The sequence below is a fragment of the Zerene cesonia genome, chromosome 13, assembly GCF_012273895.1.
Source record: "Zerene cesonia ecotype Mississippi chromosome 13, Zerene_cesonia_1.1, whole genome shotgun sequence".
NCBI classification, from domain to species: domain Eukaryota; kingdom Metazoa; phylum Arthropoda; class Insecta; order Lepidoptera; family Pieridae; genus Zerene; species Zerene cesonia.
Genome location: NC_052114.1, coordinates 8,568,099 through 8,585,463, shown reverse-complemented (window position 1 = coordinate 8,585,463; position 17,365 = coordinate 8,568,099). Strand labels below are relative to the sequence as shown.

General features: G+C 32.2%; 1 protein-coding gene and 3 long non-coding RNA genes across 4 annotated transcripts in view; 3 read left to right on the top strand and 1 right to left on the bottom strand.

Annotated features, from left to right (window-relative positions):
* Positions 1-50: 50 nt before the first annotated feature.
* LOC119831076 lies at positions 51-1,248 on the top strand. The gene is made up of 2 exons (XR_005287880.1): positions 51-198; positions 846-1,248. It is a non-coding gene; the product is annotated as an uncharacterized LOC119831076 (long non-coding RNA).
* Positions 1,249-3,033: 1,785 nt separating this feature from the next.
* Positions 3,034-7,896, top strand: LOC119831075. The gene is made up of 2 exons (XR_005287879.1): positions 3,034-6,351; positions 6,625-7,896. It is a non-coding gene; the product is annotated as an uncharacterized LOC119831075 (long non-coding RNA).
* Positions 7,897-10,589: 2,693 nt separating this feature from the next.
* On the top strand, positions 10,590-12,831 carry LOC119831052. Its single transcript, XR_005287875.1, has 2 exons — positions 10,590-11,418; positions 11,455-12,831. It is a non-coding gene; the product is annotated as an uncharacterized LOC119831052 (long non-coding RNA).
* LOC119831050 overlaps positions 11,332-17,365 on the bottom strand; it is a 37,864-nt gene continuing 31,830 nt past the window's right edge. The window contains exon 3 of the mRNA XM_038354278.1: positions 11,332-13,496. Coding sequence (XP_038210206.1) covers positions 12,976-13,437 — 462 coding nt within the window. The 5' untranslated portion in view covers positions 13,438-13,496 and the 3' untranslated portion in view covers positions 11,332-12,975. The remainder of the gene's footprint in view (positions 13,497-17,365) is intronic.

Below are 17,365 nucleotides of genomic sequence, written 5' to 3'. Positions count from 1 at the left end.
TAACTAACATTAGATATAAGTGAAGTAATGAGTCCGATTACATTAATTTTCAGATATTTATAAAAATATATTGGAGCTGCAGGCAGGCTTGTTCGCGATAGGAGTTAAGCCACGATAAGAGATTTCAAATATCGTCGAATTTTGGTTTTGAACGCTTTTGCAAAAATTTGGATATAATTTGAACATCTTAATTTTTTTGTAAGTTTAAAAATAGTCTAGCAAATAAATTACCATTAGACAAGCTTTAAAGTTTATCATAAAATTAAAATGTTTGCTTAGGTATATCGTACATAAATTAAAGACTCGAGTCATGGAGTATATTATATTAGAGTACCTAGACCGGGCGATGACAAATTTAATAAATGTTCAATATTAGGACTACTTTGGATAATATTTTAATATAAAGAGATAAGTATAGTTGAGTTTAATCCCTCTTACTTAATTCTCAAAGTTTCGTCTATATATAGGATATTATTTATTGTATATATTTATTTAAATTATTAATATATAAAACCAAATAAAGAAAGTCATTGCTCCGGATAATAAATTTAACTAATACAGATAATAACTCGAATCAAATAATTTGTGTACGTAGTACAAAAACGTTGTCATGATATAAATGTAAACCTTCAAAATATTATTTTAAATTAATTGATTAAAATATTTTAATTTTAATATATTTCTATTATCATTCACTACATGTACTTTGTTTACCAAATTACCATTTATACAAACATAAACATAGTATTCAAAATAAATTATTTTTATTTTAGTAAAATGGTTTTTATACTTCTTAATCCCAGTTCACTTTAATATTTAAAATACCCTCCATCTTTAACTTTCAGTTTGACTTTATAAGGAGGCAGGGATCAAATTTAATGCTCATTAATAACGAGACGAAAAATATATAAATTAGAATTAAATTAAGAAAATAGATCTTCTATTTTTATACGTAGAAAGTAGACGTGATTCGTTAAGTTAGATATTCGAAATTGACGGAATTTTCGAGGGTTAAGAAAATTCAAATGAAATTTAAAGATAATGCACAGAAGAAATATTTAAGCGAATATTCAAGCAAAAGATAATACTCGGAAAAGACTTCGATAAAGTTCACTCCAATTATTAACAGGCGGCCTTTGGATATAATAAATAATTGGCGAAATCGTGAACCGGCACTAATGTCGTGAGGTAAAAACTAAAACCAATACTAGTTGTTCCAGTGTACGTCCGATTTGTTAGATCGACTCAGAAAACAGGTCAGTAGGCGAGAAAAACGTAGAATGTAAAGTCCCTACGGCCTACGCTTATATAATAACATTGAAAAATGAATTAATTTTAAAGATAATTCGTTAAGGAAGTGATAGCAACCGGTCTTCGCTGAACCTATATGCGGTTATCGAGAGCCTGACAATGTCTTAAGGTAAAAGTTATTAATGTTCTAGATTGAAATCAGATTTAAGAACGTTTACGTAGCCACAGGGCAGTAGACGAGAAGTAAAGAGATATTGAGTGCTTAGCTTGAATTTCCCAAGACCAAGGTCAGTCGCCATCATATAAACATACGCAATTAAACAATGCAACATGGTAACAGATAGATATCGAATACACCATACAGAAGGTTGGTTTAAAATATAGTTTGCAATATAATTTTGAATAAATCTGATCATAGGACGGACGGGTTGTATCACACCGCGTAATGGAGGAGTTTTACAAGTCTAGGTAAAGCATTTTATATGTATTTCTAAAATTCGCGATATTTCGCAACGGAAATTCGAAACAGAGCGGAAGGTGGGTCATAAATACATATTTTTAAATTACCCAATTACATCGAAACTGTGTAAAGCTGGAGCTTTGATTAATATTCTGAAGTAGCATTTACTTGGATTATGTGTTGAGGAAGGAAGTACAAAACAAATTTTAATTAATTAACATAGTTTAACGATTTATACCAATCCTAAGGTAGCCGTGAAGTAAAAGCCGATTTAAATTGTTGGTGTCGCGTACCACTACTAAGGTTGGTTTTATTTAATATATTGTTTTTCCACCGAGCCAAAGGAAAGTACAATCGATGTAAATACACTTCACTTCGGGAACACACGATATGATATAGGTAAAAACCTTATAAACAGTTAAATACTCACCAATACTCCGCCGATACGATATCAAATAAATCGCCCACAAAATTAAGGTCAATGTGTAATTGTGTGAGTTGTGAAAACAAAGAAAATTAAAGATGGGAGAAATTCAAATGACCACACGAGTAGAATCTACATAAATCACAGTCAAACAGCTGTTAATAAAAATCACTTGCACGCCTTAGTAAGGTTAGTAAAATTGGGCATATAATGCTTTTCATGTAATGAACCATTGAACGTATATAATGTTTATATATTAATTCTTGTATGCAATTTATTCTGTTATATGTATATATATTATGTTTGCAAAATTACATTTAATTTTATTAGTGCCGCTAATGTGTTTTTGTTTCCCACAAACATCAACAGGTTTTGTAAAGTGGATTTATTATAATACTATATATATACAATACGCCCGGCGGTGATTATACACGGATATATGAATGGAATAATTAAGGTTGATTATTTAGGTCTATCGTATTGAACAAACCCTCTTTCAGTTATTTTTTTGTAAATATATATATATATATATATATCAAGTTTAATAGAATGATTATAAGAAATATTTAAAAAAACAAAAATTTACAAGATATTCAAGATATATAAAGAACAATCAAGTTATAGAAAACATCATTAACTGAAGATAATTTGAAATATGAAGAATGATGAAGATAATTAGAAGATTAATTTAATTAAAATTATAATCAATAATGATATAATAAATAAAACAAAAAGAAGGCTCGATAAATGTTGATAATAAATTTGAGGAATGTGATCAAGTGAAACATAAATAAATGGTTATTTTCCAAAGTTAAAGTTTCAGTGATGATTGTGGTATGGTTTTTTTAATTTATTTCAATGTGGTGGGTTAATTGTATGAAGAGAAGTTGAAATTTTCAAAATTTTTTTGGTTGATGAGTTAAAATATTGATAAATATATTCTGAATAAGAAGTAATCAGAGACATCTAATAGCATGATTTAGTAGCTAATTGGCTATTGTGTTGATGTTGGTGAGAGTGCTAATGTTTTGTTTGTCTATCAAATATCGATAGTGTGCAAAGTATTGTGATATATTAACTTATGGTCGTATAATGGTTGCCCATATAGTTTTGTGTTAAGTGGTTGTGTCTAGTTCAAATTTTTTTCTGTAATTCATTTCAAATGAATAAAGCTTTGTAATGTGATAAGAGCTAACACGGTGTTTAAGCTTGTTTAAAAATTTATACATTATACATTTTCGTAATACCTTCCAAATCTACTCCAATATTTTTCGTAGGAAGCCTTTCTCTAAATATGTTCACAGAAGTTTTCACATGTTGATGTAATCCATGAGCATCGCCATTCGTCACATGACCAGTCGGCATAACATAACCAAAATAAACATGATATTTTTCGGTACGTACGTTTAAGTATGTTCACAGGTTTCCTCTCCAGTTAAAACAAACAGCAAATACTCAACAGACGATGTAGAAATTTAATTTACTTGTTACGTTACGCTTCAAGCACGAGCTTGTGAAATGTCAAAACACTAGAAACCATCAAGAGCATTCCAATTCTCCGCCTAGACGTAGGTACCGCTAACAGTGTGCTTTCAGAATTACGTAGTCCTGTTACGCTTTGAATTGGCGCGGTACAAGGAGGTTGTCTAGCTGCCGTTCGATCTGTGCTTAAGGTCATAACACTATGTACAATAGATACTATACTCACATAAAGCTTGCAGAACAAATGTCGATTGAGACACGGGAACCGTTCATCAGAGAATTGGATGATCGATTAGCATCGGATATGCTGAACTCTACAATCTCAATCGGTAAAGCTTAAACTATCATTAGATAGGTGTGCATTTAAGTGTGATTACAGATTTCGCGTGCCGGGTATAAAACTAATAAGGATTTGAATATAACACTGAAAGGCAAAATTATATTTACTAGATAATACGCTCGCAGCATGCTTGCAAAACACGTTGTCCTTTGAGTCACGATACGGGAGAGCATCTATCGGAAATTTGGTAACAACTGAAGCTATAATTATATAACTTTATCTAATCACTTTAAATATATTTTTGGCATCGGACATGCTGATTTCGAGAAAATAGGTAAAGTTTTCAATTTATCCAACTTAACATTTACCAATATTAGATAGGTGTGCTTTCATGTGTGATTGCAGATGTCTTGTGCGCCCGTCATGAAAATTTCCGAGGAATACACATTACCCTGTAATGTATTTATGTGTATCTTAATTACTTAGTAATATTGCTTCTGTAGATAAATGCCCCCTTGAACTTAACATTTTCCTTTATGGGAAATATCGTGTTTTAAATTTTTTCGCAGTTATAATACGTCGTGATCGTGGATTTAAATGTGGACATAGACTTCATAAAGCGGTAATACTCGAGTTCTTTATTGCATGAGAACCAATAATCTTTCCCTAATTTCTTATAATCTCTATTTTGGTACGCTTCTGTTGTAGTTTTAAGTGTTAGGGAACGGCTTTTCTTAGTATGTTTCAGATGTTGAGCTACGGCTTTTCTAGGAGTTTGGCACGGAGTCTCAATAGCACTGTATAACAAAGGTCCGTTTTATGAAATAACACCTTTATTAATTTCCATTGCATCTTGTAAGCTAGGCAAAACGCACTTCTTAATATGATTCCAGATTGCGACAAAGTGCTTGTGACGATGCTTTCACACTCTACTCATCCGGTAAACGATTCAAAATCCTTGCTATATACTATTACATGATCTTACATTTATAACTATAACGTTATTCTTCTATTTATTATATATTAGGTAGATAGCAAGTTAGGGAACGATATGATTAGAATGTTTCAGATGAGAAGTGAACGCGTTTGGGAGGTTGGTCTTGTCGTCTCATTCATCGGTAAATTAAACTTTATCTATGAATGCGTGTTATTCGCAGAAATCGGTTTGTTTTTTTATATTTGCAGAAAGCTGACCGCGAGGGTTCGTTACAGCTTCGAGATATAAGCGCGGTCGAGCAATAAGACAGCTTGCTTTTGTAAGTCAACTGCATAGAAATCAAATTTTAACGCAAACATATCGTAGTTATTATTTAGAATACATATTTAAACATAAAACGGTTTTTTTTATTTAGATAGGGTACGATAGGCAAACCATATATTATAATGTTTCAGATGAAATCGGCGGATCTATTTTGGAGTCACCATATTTATGGTAAATTTTCAAATACATATCTTCATATAAATATATGTGGAAATCCACAGAAATCGGTTTTGTGTCGTATGTTCACAGAAAGTAAACATCCAGGTGTTCCCACGTTCGTTGCGTCGCCGGTAATAAAAATACATGATTATTATGGCCAAAGGCCACTTTTGTAAGCAAAAAACGTTTTTGTTTATATGATTACAGAAGTCCAGGACAACATTGTGACACTGAATGTATTCTAAACACGCACAAACGAGTAGGTAATATGAATATTCTTCTACACAACGCTTAACCCTAGGCTTAGGATAGTATCCCGCAGAATTCGGTTGTTTTTAATGATTGCAGAATCCCTGGCAATGTGCGAGTGTTAGTCCTGAATCTGGCGATACGGAGGTGAAGGTTAGGTAGATATGAATGTCCAACACCTAGATTGCATAAATAAGTGTATTTTGCATGTAGGAAGCATTTTGTTGAAGTATGTTTCAGATTTGGCCCAGTGTTAGCTAATGCGTAGATCGTAGCCGATTTTCCGGTAACCGTCGTTACTTGACGAACATTTCTTAATATTTTACCCCAATATATTTAGGATGCAGAGCCCATAATATATTGCAGACTGGTCGAGGTTAACGGAACAATCTGATTATGAGTAAGATTTTTGCCATGAGCTATATAAAATTATTTGTATATAAAATTATATATTTATTGCGTTACTTTATTTTCCTTTAGCAAATAACATAATGTAACTAAATAGCTTTAGAAATAGTGGTAGGGTGCTATCATCATCTCTTCCAGGTCTTGAGATCTTTCATCATTAATGGATATTGAGTGTCGAGGTGCATATCACAATATTGTATGTAAATAAACATATTTATTTGAGAGATGTGAACGTTAACACCCAGTAATCCTAGCACGAGCACGATGTTTGTAATAGTATTGCAAATAATCATGGAAAGTTCAAAATGGGTTGGTAAATTAAGAAACATTATTAAAGCAATGTAGAGTCTGCGTCTTTGGAACATGATTGTTTAGAGGTTTGTTATAGTTTCGTGTGCAACTAATATTCGGGCTTAAATTTAACAATTTAATTCTGTAATATGTGGTGGTCATGAAATAGACGGGAAAGCTTTCAAAATTAATGTCTGATTGGCGTTCAGTAATTTTTTTGCTGGTTGCGTTCATTGTTTTCATTTTTAAGCTTTTGCATTAAACTTATTTCGCAACCTACACCGAATAGTTTTCTGTACAATTTATAACCGAGCTAGTTTTAGGATAGTCTTATACCTTATACGTTTTGGTGATTTCAGCACGTAGAAACAACAGCTGTGGCTAACGTTTAAATTGACATATTTGCAACTTTAGTCTTTACTGAGCATGAAGCTTGAACGGTTCATGGTAATCAATCGACTTCCGACATTTCCAGCTTGTGTGGTGCATCGTTTCAAAAACTGCGTTTATGTAATTAATTTAATTGCACAAAACCTTTTTGTTGACGCAAAAATCATGTAAATCACTCCACCCGGATGATATTGTGTGCTTTGATGTTAAATTGTCATCGGTATGTTGAATTATTTCCTTCGTATTTTTCATGTCTTCGCTAATAAACGCTTAATTTACGATTTGCAAATTTTATAACACTACACAGGTTTAGTGTTATGCCCTATTCCTGATATTGTGATGTGTGTTCTAAATTAGTACAATTTATATTTGTTCTGTTATTTATATTGTGTTATGTATTGCTTTTAATCATTCTATTTAGGACTTTCACAATTTATGTATTTATTTGAAGCAATTTTCTACATCTGTATTTTTGGAACTCTAACACAATGGTTCTTGTGTACTGCAATGCTTTTATTTCACAAGCGATAAATAATTCTATATTGTGTATAGTCTATTTTGGATATGATAATAGCAAAGCCCACGACTGTGGATATTTACTTAAATACAATAAATTATAAGTCGTGTGAAAATACATAAAAATATGTTCTATGATGAAGATGGAAAGTAAATGTAAGTGGATACAATGTTATTTAAAAGAACTTGTTTAAAATATAATTCATATTTTTTACAGGAGCGATTAAAATATAGGAAGTTGAATATGTAATAACAAATGTAATATATTTAAATAAATTTGTGTATGAAACGAAACTTAAAGCAGAAAGACGTATAAATGATTACCTACTTTATAAATTACTTAAAATGAAATAAGGAAACCAAACGAATGAGTTACTAAGTTTATGTATATTGTAAAAAAGTATAACGGAGGTTGAAACGAAATCGACCAAAACGAAGTTTTATAATACATATGACAATAGGTAGGCAAAGAAGTAATCCGGGCGATGACATAGGTAGGATATAGGTATAAAATTTACCTAGATAATATTTTCTTTTGTAAACCAATAATTTTTTTAATAAATTTGTCTTGTAATTGATTAAAAAAAGTGATTCCCGTGGAGTTTCTTGCGCCGCTTCTTCTCCACGGAAGAACACTTTGCGAAGCGGTGGTAGATTTTTTCTAAAAGTAAAAAATCAATCATAAAAATCTTAAATCATGAAATATAACATACATTTAAAATCTATTGCAGTTGTTTTATTTTTACCCCCTTTACATACTTCTATAACATAGCATTAGAGATTAAGCTATATTGTATCATTTATTACTTCAATAATGACAATTGATGGTAGTAAAATCAAATTCATCTCTGTACTTTTGAACAATACTTTATTTCTAATAAAATTTATGAGTAGAGTTGATCAAAATCGGCTGTACCTACCTAGGTTCTCATGTTTTACATCGGAATGAGCAAGTATAAATTGCTGAACCGTTTTTTATTAATGAGTAATGATAAACTACCACGATTGTAAAACCGGGTATTTCGATCCCCGTATTATTATATTCCTTTATTAATTTTTGCAATTGATGGCAATAAACGTAAATCGAAGTGTACTTCAGTATGCTAATAAAATTTCTCAACGAGTAGTTTAATAAAACTGGTATTAGTACCTACCTACTTTGATTTCCAACCGAATGAGGTATTTGACATTGGTGAACGCTTCTTCAATGCGTCAATGTCTAGCTTACACCAATTTTTATTTGGGTTCGATCCCCGTACTTATTAAGTACCTAGGTACGTACCTATATAATTATCATTGCATGCGCACCAGCGAAACATACCATACCTACCTACTATAAATACGTACCTAGGTAGGTACTACAATTTGTGAATGGTAAGCTTTATGTACCTATGGTATTGCCGCAATGAGGTGATGATTGCCTACCTTATTAATTATCTGTACCTATTTAAAATGACATTTGATTGTCTGTGACGTTTGAAAAAGAAAGCTAAGCGCTTTCTTTTTCAAATTTTTCAGCTTTGGAAATTGGATAAAAAGACCGTAACCGTTTGAGATGACCGTAATTTTCACTCGCTGTTATTAGTGGCGTCTAGGTGGAGTGATGGGAATACTGTATAAATCAATGAAGAATGAATTTGCGTTGACTTACTCATTATTTAACAAAAATTTGAAGCATCCGAGATCGCTTTAAGAATACAAATATTTAAATAAAATAACAAAACGTAGAGAGTTCCTCAGAAGAAATTGTGGTGATATTCAATGAATGAAGTACATACTTATGTAACTTTAGCTGGTTTGTCGTGTAACATGGACAACCAAACTGATAAGTACTTGGGGTCCAAAAACAAAAAAAAAAAAAAAAACAGCTTTGGCTAGGACTGACAGCGTTCAGAAACATATTGGAAAATAAAAAAAATCTGAATCGTGGTTGGATAGGTTTGAATACGTTTTGGAACTTAAAAATATTCTGAAAGTCAAAGTTACACAGTCTATAAGTAGTGGTAAAGTTAAAAGATATTAACTTAACTTTACTTGTTTATAGGCGGAAATCTTCAGAAGTGCTGATCCGGTGATGGAAATTCTATTACTGCAGCTGTAACTGTACGTGTACTCTAGTATCTCGAGTAAACCCGTGCAATTATCAAAACTGGAAATGCTGCTAGTACATAGCTATAAATATTATAAACTTTTACACATTTTCTTTATCCTTGTGGCAAATATCAGTGATTCTGATTGATATGGTTCTGTTTTTCAATGAATGATTAGAGTTTATTTATATCTTCACCAGTTCACAATACTATAGTTAAAATATTTACTATGTTCAGAAAATTGAATAATTGATATTTCTGCAAATGTAAATGGGTGATGATGATCGATTACCATCAGACGAACCACTATATCTATGACATGAAAAATATAGCTCAGTAAAAGTTTTAGGTACAAGAATAAGTGAAGTCCCGTGTCCCCTAGTGGGGTACGGGGCAGATGATATACATCTGTTTCACTGATCTTTATGACACGTAGATGATCAGCCTCCTGTGTCCTGCCATACCGAGGCATGCTTTTTGTGATTCCCCACCGGGAATCGAACCCAAGGCCCCAAGTTTTACGCACGAAGGATGCTGTGTATGTGTGACAAAATAATGTAATAAAAAAACAATTTTCTTCGTTTGTATTGCGCTGTTTTAATTTCAAAAATATCGCCCTACAGAAGTAGTGCAGGAGCAAATACTCATAAGCGGCAGTGGCTAATTAATTTATATAATACTAGCTGCACCCGGCAAACGCTGTTCTGCCTTACTCTTATCATTTAGAGGTATGAAAAATAGATGTTGGCCGATTCTCATAGATACCGGATAAGCACAAAAAATTTCATCAAAATCGGTCAAGCCGTTTCGGAGGAGTATGGCAACGAAAACTGTGACACGAGAATTTTATATATTAGAAGATGTACTAAGAATTAAGATATACCTAAGTATGTAGTATCAATAAAAACTGAATAATAGTGTAAATACAATTTTTTTGTGAAATTGTAAATTTGAAAAAAAAATTGTATTGTTGATTTTCGGGATAAATCAGATCTATACCATCTATCTCGACATCATATCCTTTCATACTATTTCTGTATCATATCGCTAAATTTATATACATGAAGTAAATAAATTTAGCGATTTAGTCGTGAAGAAGAGACAGACATACAGACAGACAGACAGTTAAATTATTTATATCGTGTGACTACAGCGCTTATTCTTAGGACTTTCGTGGATTGAACTCTAATGTATAATAATTATTAATTATTACTATTCCTTACTTACGTATCTAACATAAATCATAAAGAAAATCGTTTTTTATTGTCTATTTCATATATTCAGATTGCATATGCTTCATTTATTTGAGAAGATTTTAATAATATTAGCTAATTTTACATGAAATACAATATTATTTCCGTAAATTACGTACGATAAGGTAACAAAATAGGTAATAATACAGCTCGTAATAAATTGTGTTAATTGGCGCCTTAGAATAAGTAGTAGCTATACGTACTTATAAACTAATACGCTATATCCTTTTAATCACACTAATATTGTAAATGATGTTTGTCGGTCAATCACGTTGAAACTACTGTAGGATTACGTTTTATCTACCTACGGATTTAGATGATATTTGGTATCTATATAGACCTGTCTGTCACACAAGTCAGCTCATACCCTGGTATGAAAAAAAGTTCCGTGAATTTCTCACAATAAAACATAAAATATTACTATAACCACAGATAATATAATATAGCTATAACATAAAAAATACAAACATAACCCCATAATAACGTCATCTTCATCAAAAGGCCATAATTGTATACTGCAGGGGCACAGAAACGCTCGTGTATGGTCGACCAAGTTGAAGTTAAGTTTTATTTGAAATCGAGGGGCTCAGTTAAATAACAAAAACAAAAAATCAATATGTAAAATTATTTTAATATTGCATTACAATAAATTGTCACAACAAGGAATTGCCACGAGCCTACCGTACACATATACGTCGATCCACACCATAGCGCTAATTTACAATGTTCCCTTTACCCTTCTTTAAACAAGTATCTACAATTACGTATAAAATATATATTACACCAAACCTCAAATAATGCTTTTTATTTTTTTTTGTCAACGAGCGGTTAGCATTAATCAATAGTCTCCTTCCAATCCATGATAGATACCTTTATCTTAGTCGCAAGGAATCCATTGCTGGACGTATCACATAAAAACCCCCAAAGATTTTAAAAACAGCCTATCACCAGCGGCTAATATACACGCCGTATTAAGGCTAAATTATAGTAGAACTGTAATATTGTGATATTATATCGTAACTTTTTTGGTCAGTATTTCTAAAAATTACAATTAGGACTATGGTGTGAATTCAAGTCTTATTTTACTTAATATTAAAAACCTATGCATGATATTAACTAGTACACTTAACGTTACATCACATGTAGAATGAGATATTTTTCATAATAAGTAACAATGGCCGAAGATATTTCGTCACTTACTCCGTTCCCAACAAGTAAAATTATACCTCATCATACAGTTTGTTTTACTATAGTATTACAACGATTAAGCGTCTTATTATGCATCTATTACCTATCTATATTATGACGCACTTTAAATTAGATATGACGCAATTAAAAGACACAGGTTGGAGATCAGAAAAACCAGCCTTTTATTACCGTAAGCAATAGTTATGCGTATACAAAGTTTTCTTAAAAATATTGCCAGTATAAAAGTAAGCAAAAGTAAAAAATAGCTACCAATCGTATTATCTGCGTGGCAGTGGTATAAGCACCAGATATGTCTGGGTCATCCATCAAATTGATTTAATAGTAACAACTGTACATAAATATTATGATTATAAATCTCAAATATTTCCAAATCCTATAAATGCATTTAAAAAATTTTCAGGAACAGCTTTACAATACCTTACTTCATCATTGAAATATTGCTCAAGCTTCATTAACTTACTTATTGTAATTATGATAACAGCTGTTCTATCCACTGGAATGAATAAGTATTTCACCACTTCGCTCTATAAATACCTACGAAAAATGGACACTTATCGGCTGATTAAAAGTTTTTAAAAAGTTTTCGTATGCTAGATATAATATATAAATATAACAAATATTTCATTGTTTTTAATTTAACAACGTGTACATTTTCACTTAAGCAACGTAATAAATTATCATTATACATCGTGGACATTGCCAAATTTAGAAGATTTTTTTTTTGGTTAATATTCTATCAGGGATTTAAGCTATTTGCTAACATTGAGGAAATCTTCTTTTGGCTGAATTAGTGAGATAAGATAAATTATTTGCTGTCTCGACAACTTGACGCACACAATTTTATAGGGTTTTCATTTTAAAAAACCTGCCAACAGTTGTTGACGTAAGAGAAACAAGTCAAGGATCAAAGGTGCAGAACTATTCTCTTAAAACCTTGATTTTTATTTCGAAATTAATTCTTTTGAGCCTTACGTTTTTATGTATTGTATTGCGAAAACAGTTTGTACAGTGACCTTTAATCTTGTACTTTTCATTTAATTCATCAAAATCAGAACGAAAGCCATTTAACATAAGGACAACATTAAATTACATTCCTAATGCAAACATTTAAAAAAAATTAATCAATTATTATTTGACTACAGAAATCTCAAACATTAAAATGGATAAACGCAAAATATACACAATGGAAGAGAATATGCAGATGCAGATAGGATAACACGGAGTTGACGTTACAACGGCTATCGTTAACAAATTATCTCTTATTTTTATTTTTCATCGTGAGACGTCGCCAGAAGCTTGTCTTTTCAGCTGGAGGTTGTTCCTCCCTCGTCTCTTCACTCCTCGTCTCTCCCCGAAGCATATCTAAGAAGGTCGGATCGTTCTTCTTAACATTTTTCTCAATTTTAACTGCTTCGGCGCTGAGCTCCGCTTTCAGTTTTTCTGGGCTCGTATTCTCGACCTTAAACTCGTTAGGGTCTTCAACGAACGCCTGTTGGAGATCACGCATAATCTTTTTCCGTATTGTTTTTTTCATACTTAGATGCCTTTCAAGTGTTTTCACATCGCCATTGGCGTATGTTCGATAGTCTTCCTTTTTCTTCCTGCATGATTTCTTTGTTTTGTCGTCGTTCTCGTCGAACACTGGCTTGGCTTCGTACTGTTGATTGAGGCCAAAGATGTCTCGCAAATGAGGTATAGCTCGTTCGGATGTCATCTTGCATGTGGCGTCAGCCGCGCCGGCACGAGATCACAGACAGCTCCTCATAGTGCAATCTGGAATTGAGAATACATTGAATTAAAAATTATGGCTTTTTCAAAATTTTTTCTTTTCATTCTATAGTTTATTGATGTATTTAATGTAAATGAATTCGAAAATACTGAGATTTTCAAATTTTGAAGTATTTAGGCGAAACGTGTAAATTGGCTTAAATATGGTTGGTTGAATACATATGTTAATTTGAGACTTTAATCGAGCAAGAAGTCTTCCTGACTTAAACATTTTATATTAATATAGTGATCCGTAGTACTATAAAATCTAGGGCAGAACAATAAACACGTGGTGATGTGATAATGTTAGCTAATCCGATTGTAAACTTGGTCATTACCCCGGAGCCACTCCTCGCGACCTCACACGCATACAGATTGCTATAGTAATTATTTAAATTGTACCCACATTAGCGGAAAGAGGAAGAGGTGTGTCAGGTATCCACATCAATTTATTATAAAAATACACCTGAACGTAAGTGTTGATAATACAGTAACAACTGGTCCTCAGTAGATATGACCTATGGAAGTTTTTTTAATGATAAAAATTATGGTATTTTGCTATAGGTATAAATACCTATACATTTATACTAATATTATAAAGCTGAAGAGTTTGTATGTTTGAACGCGTTAATCTCAGGAACTGCTGGTCCGATTTGAAACATGATTTCAGTGTTAGAAAGCCTATATATTGAGGTAGACTATGGGCTATATATGTACCACGGGCGAAACCAAGGCGGACCGCTAGTTTATAATATACGTACACGATTTGAAGGCCCGCTATGCCTTGACATTCTTACATAAACTTATTTGTAAAAGTAAATTTTTTCGTAATAGGAGGCAACAATAACATCATCAATGTATAACATTAATTTAACCCATTATAATACTTATAATGGCATCTACTGATGCCAGTCCCACAAACGATTTCAAATCTTATTTGCTGAGATTTAAATATATCATTGCCACTTGAAAAGATAAAATAAATGAGCTATGTATTTAGACACTAAAAAAAGAGTCGATAAGATTTAGAAAACACAAAAAGTTCTAGAACAAAACTCAATAAGCGAACAGTGAAGGTGTTAAGATGGTTAGCTCAACACATGATCCAAATAGACAATGGAAAACCGTGTACCGTAACCGCTGGCTACTCTAACGACTTCCTTCATTCATCTTACCTTCGACAAATGTTGACACTGCAGGGAAATTATGCATTATCACGCTCTATTAACATTATCAACACCTATCAAAACGAAAGTGTAGGAACACGTCGTAAATCCTTATACATAGATGAGTATGGGGCGGAAATAGTTGTTCATTCTATTTGACGATAAGTTTAACTGAAACAGTAGTAGTGATTTATGACGGTGGATAGAGGTTTTGATACAGTTGGTGTAAAATGTTTCAGAAAATATTAGTATGTATTAGATTTTAAAGAGTGTTGATTATCTGTTTATGACTGAAACATGTTAATTGAAGATGACAATGATTTTAATTCCTAAAATGGTTTATTCATTATTTGAGACTTTATCTATTTATAACTCATTCATAGATAAATAGAAAAGCCTTGCATTGATATTGTGCATGAACATTGTACACGCCGAATTGTCGACCCACTAAGTATTGCTGTCGTGCGGCACTAGAAAACACGTTTTATCTATGTTCCTTTTCATCATAAAGTACTTATTCATACATGTATAATTAAAACGCGGACGTGTAGTTCACTTTCATCTACGTCGCTCGACAGTACATGACATTCGTCTTGCATTGTGTTCATAATATAATACCGCTCGCTTCACTGCACTAGGCTCTCGCCGAACAATGCGAGTTGGCAGACATTTCTCCACTTTATTTCCCTAATACCTATCTGTTTGCGGTGTTAATTTTTTAACGTTACAAAAACTATGCTTTCGCAAATATTTTAACGTTTATGCTCTTCTACAACGCACCACAACGTTATCTCAATGTAACGTTTAGTTTTTATTTTGTTTACAGAACAATCACACATCTGATATGACTTTTTACAAATGAATTTCGTTATAATATGATACTTAAGTATATACTCTGAACAGTTCTTTTGAAAGAATACATATTTCGTGAGCACCGTAGCAATTTAAGCCAAGTTATTGTTGCGGAAAAGCAATAACATCTATGAATAATTCGTGTGCGGCCAACAGCTGACATTAACATTGGCTGGGGTCACTGCACTTTACCTAACATATGATCGGCCATCTTGCTTTTTGACGTCAGAGTTTGGTAAATTCTCAAACATTTTTATTTTTTCGTAAAATTACATAATAAACTATATTAATAAGTGTTTTAAATAGTGCACAATTTGTGAGGCCTGTGCTCAATATATATATTATGAACAAAGAATGTACTTCGTAATGCAGGAAATGATACACATAATGATGGTGTCTTTTTTTTATCTAAGATATAAGCGCTTGATTTCAAAATTTCATTTATATAGCAATCTGATTTGCTAATACATGATATAATGTTAATACTTTTATCCATAAGATCCGTAAGATCGAAGACTACGTATTATTCATTGGGGCCGTTAAAGTTGTTCTAAAAACAATTTCTCTTCGTCTGTGCAGCTAGTACTTAGATACCGTTAAATGGCATTATCACAACAAGCCCCCGGTTTAAACGTTGATCCATTGGTTTATAACTAGGGCATCGAGCACCGCCACGATAGTTATTGGAAATTGTACAAATTGATTCATCTGATCTGTATCTTTTAATTGGTTTTGTTTCCATTTTAACGCATCGCTACTCGAATGTTTTTACTCCACTAATTGCTCGCTAGTCGAATCGTTTGAAATCGGTTACGCTATAAATAGTTCTGTTGATCTATCTTTGGCGGAATTTGCGATACGGAAGTTGTCAAAGATATTGCTAGGCACTTTTCAAAGTTTTAACACAAACAATTATTGAGAAGTTATGGTAAAGGAACCTTCAAAGTAGGTTAACACGTAAAGAAGGTCAAGTTTTGAATACAGATGATGTGAGAGTCTGTAAAATTAATATTTTTAAATGTAATCATCTGAAAACATTTTCGTTTAAACATAGATATCTGTTTTTAAAACAAATGAATACTCGTATTTCAGAACAACCGACCTTGGGGTTATTATTCAACTTATATGTTATTTACTCAAGTGGGCAGACTTTCTAGTGTGCATAATAACAAAACAATAAAACGAGAATTTATTTCAATACGAAATGCGGGCTCTCCACCACACCTTGTCCATGACAGGTAAAATTATTACTACGTTTGCCACGTTTTCATACGGGTCTTCCAATTTAAGCATTACATTTTAAATTTACAAAAGTTTCCATTCAAATCATATTTTAATTTTAATGAATGCCTACTTTTTTAAAGTTGGTATACATGTATATATATATATATATATATATATATATATATATATATATCTCATACCAAAAACTGTTATTGAAATATACATATGTTTTTACTTCTCTGTTATTCATTTTATAGGATAAAATAGGGCACTTGTAAATACCTAAAGACAATGAATAAGAATTATTTAAATGAATATTATGTAAACTCAATTACTTTTCAAGCAAACAAAGATTAATATTAAACTGCTAATCTGAAGGAAATTCATTTTGAACTAGACTTTTATCTACTATATTTTTCAACATATTTTATATTTACATTATAACTTAGAAATCATATCATATCATTTGTATGTGGGAGTCGAGCACGCTTCGGCACGAATTGGGCCAGCTCGCACCGGGGAAGTACCACACCCCCACAGAAAACCGGCGTGAAATAGTGGCATGCCACTGTGTTTCGTATGGTGAGTGGGGGAGCCGGAGGCCCCTTTCCTTTTCCTCACCTGTCCCAGTCC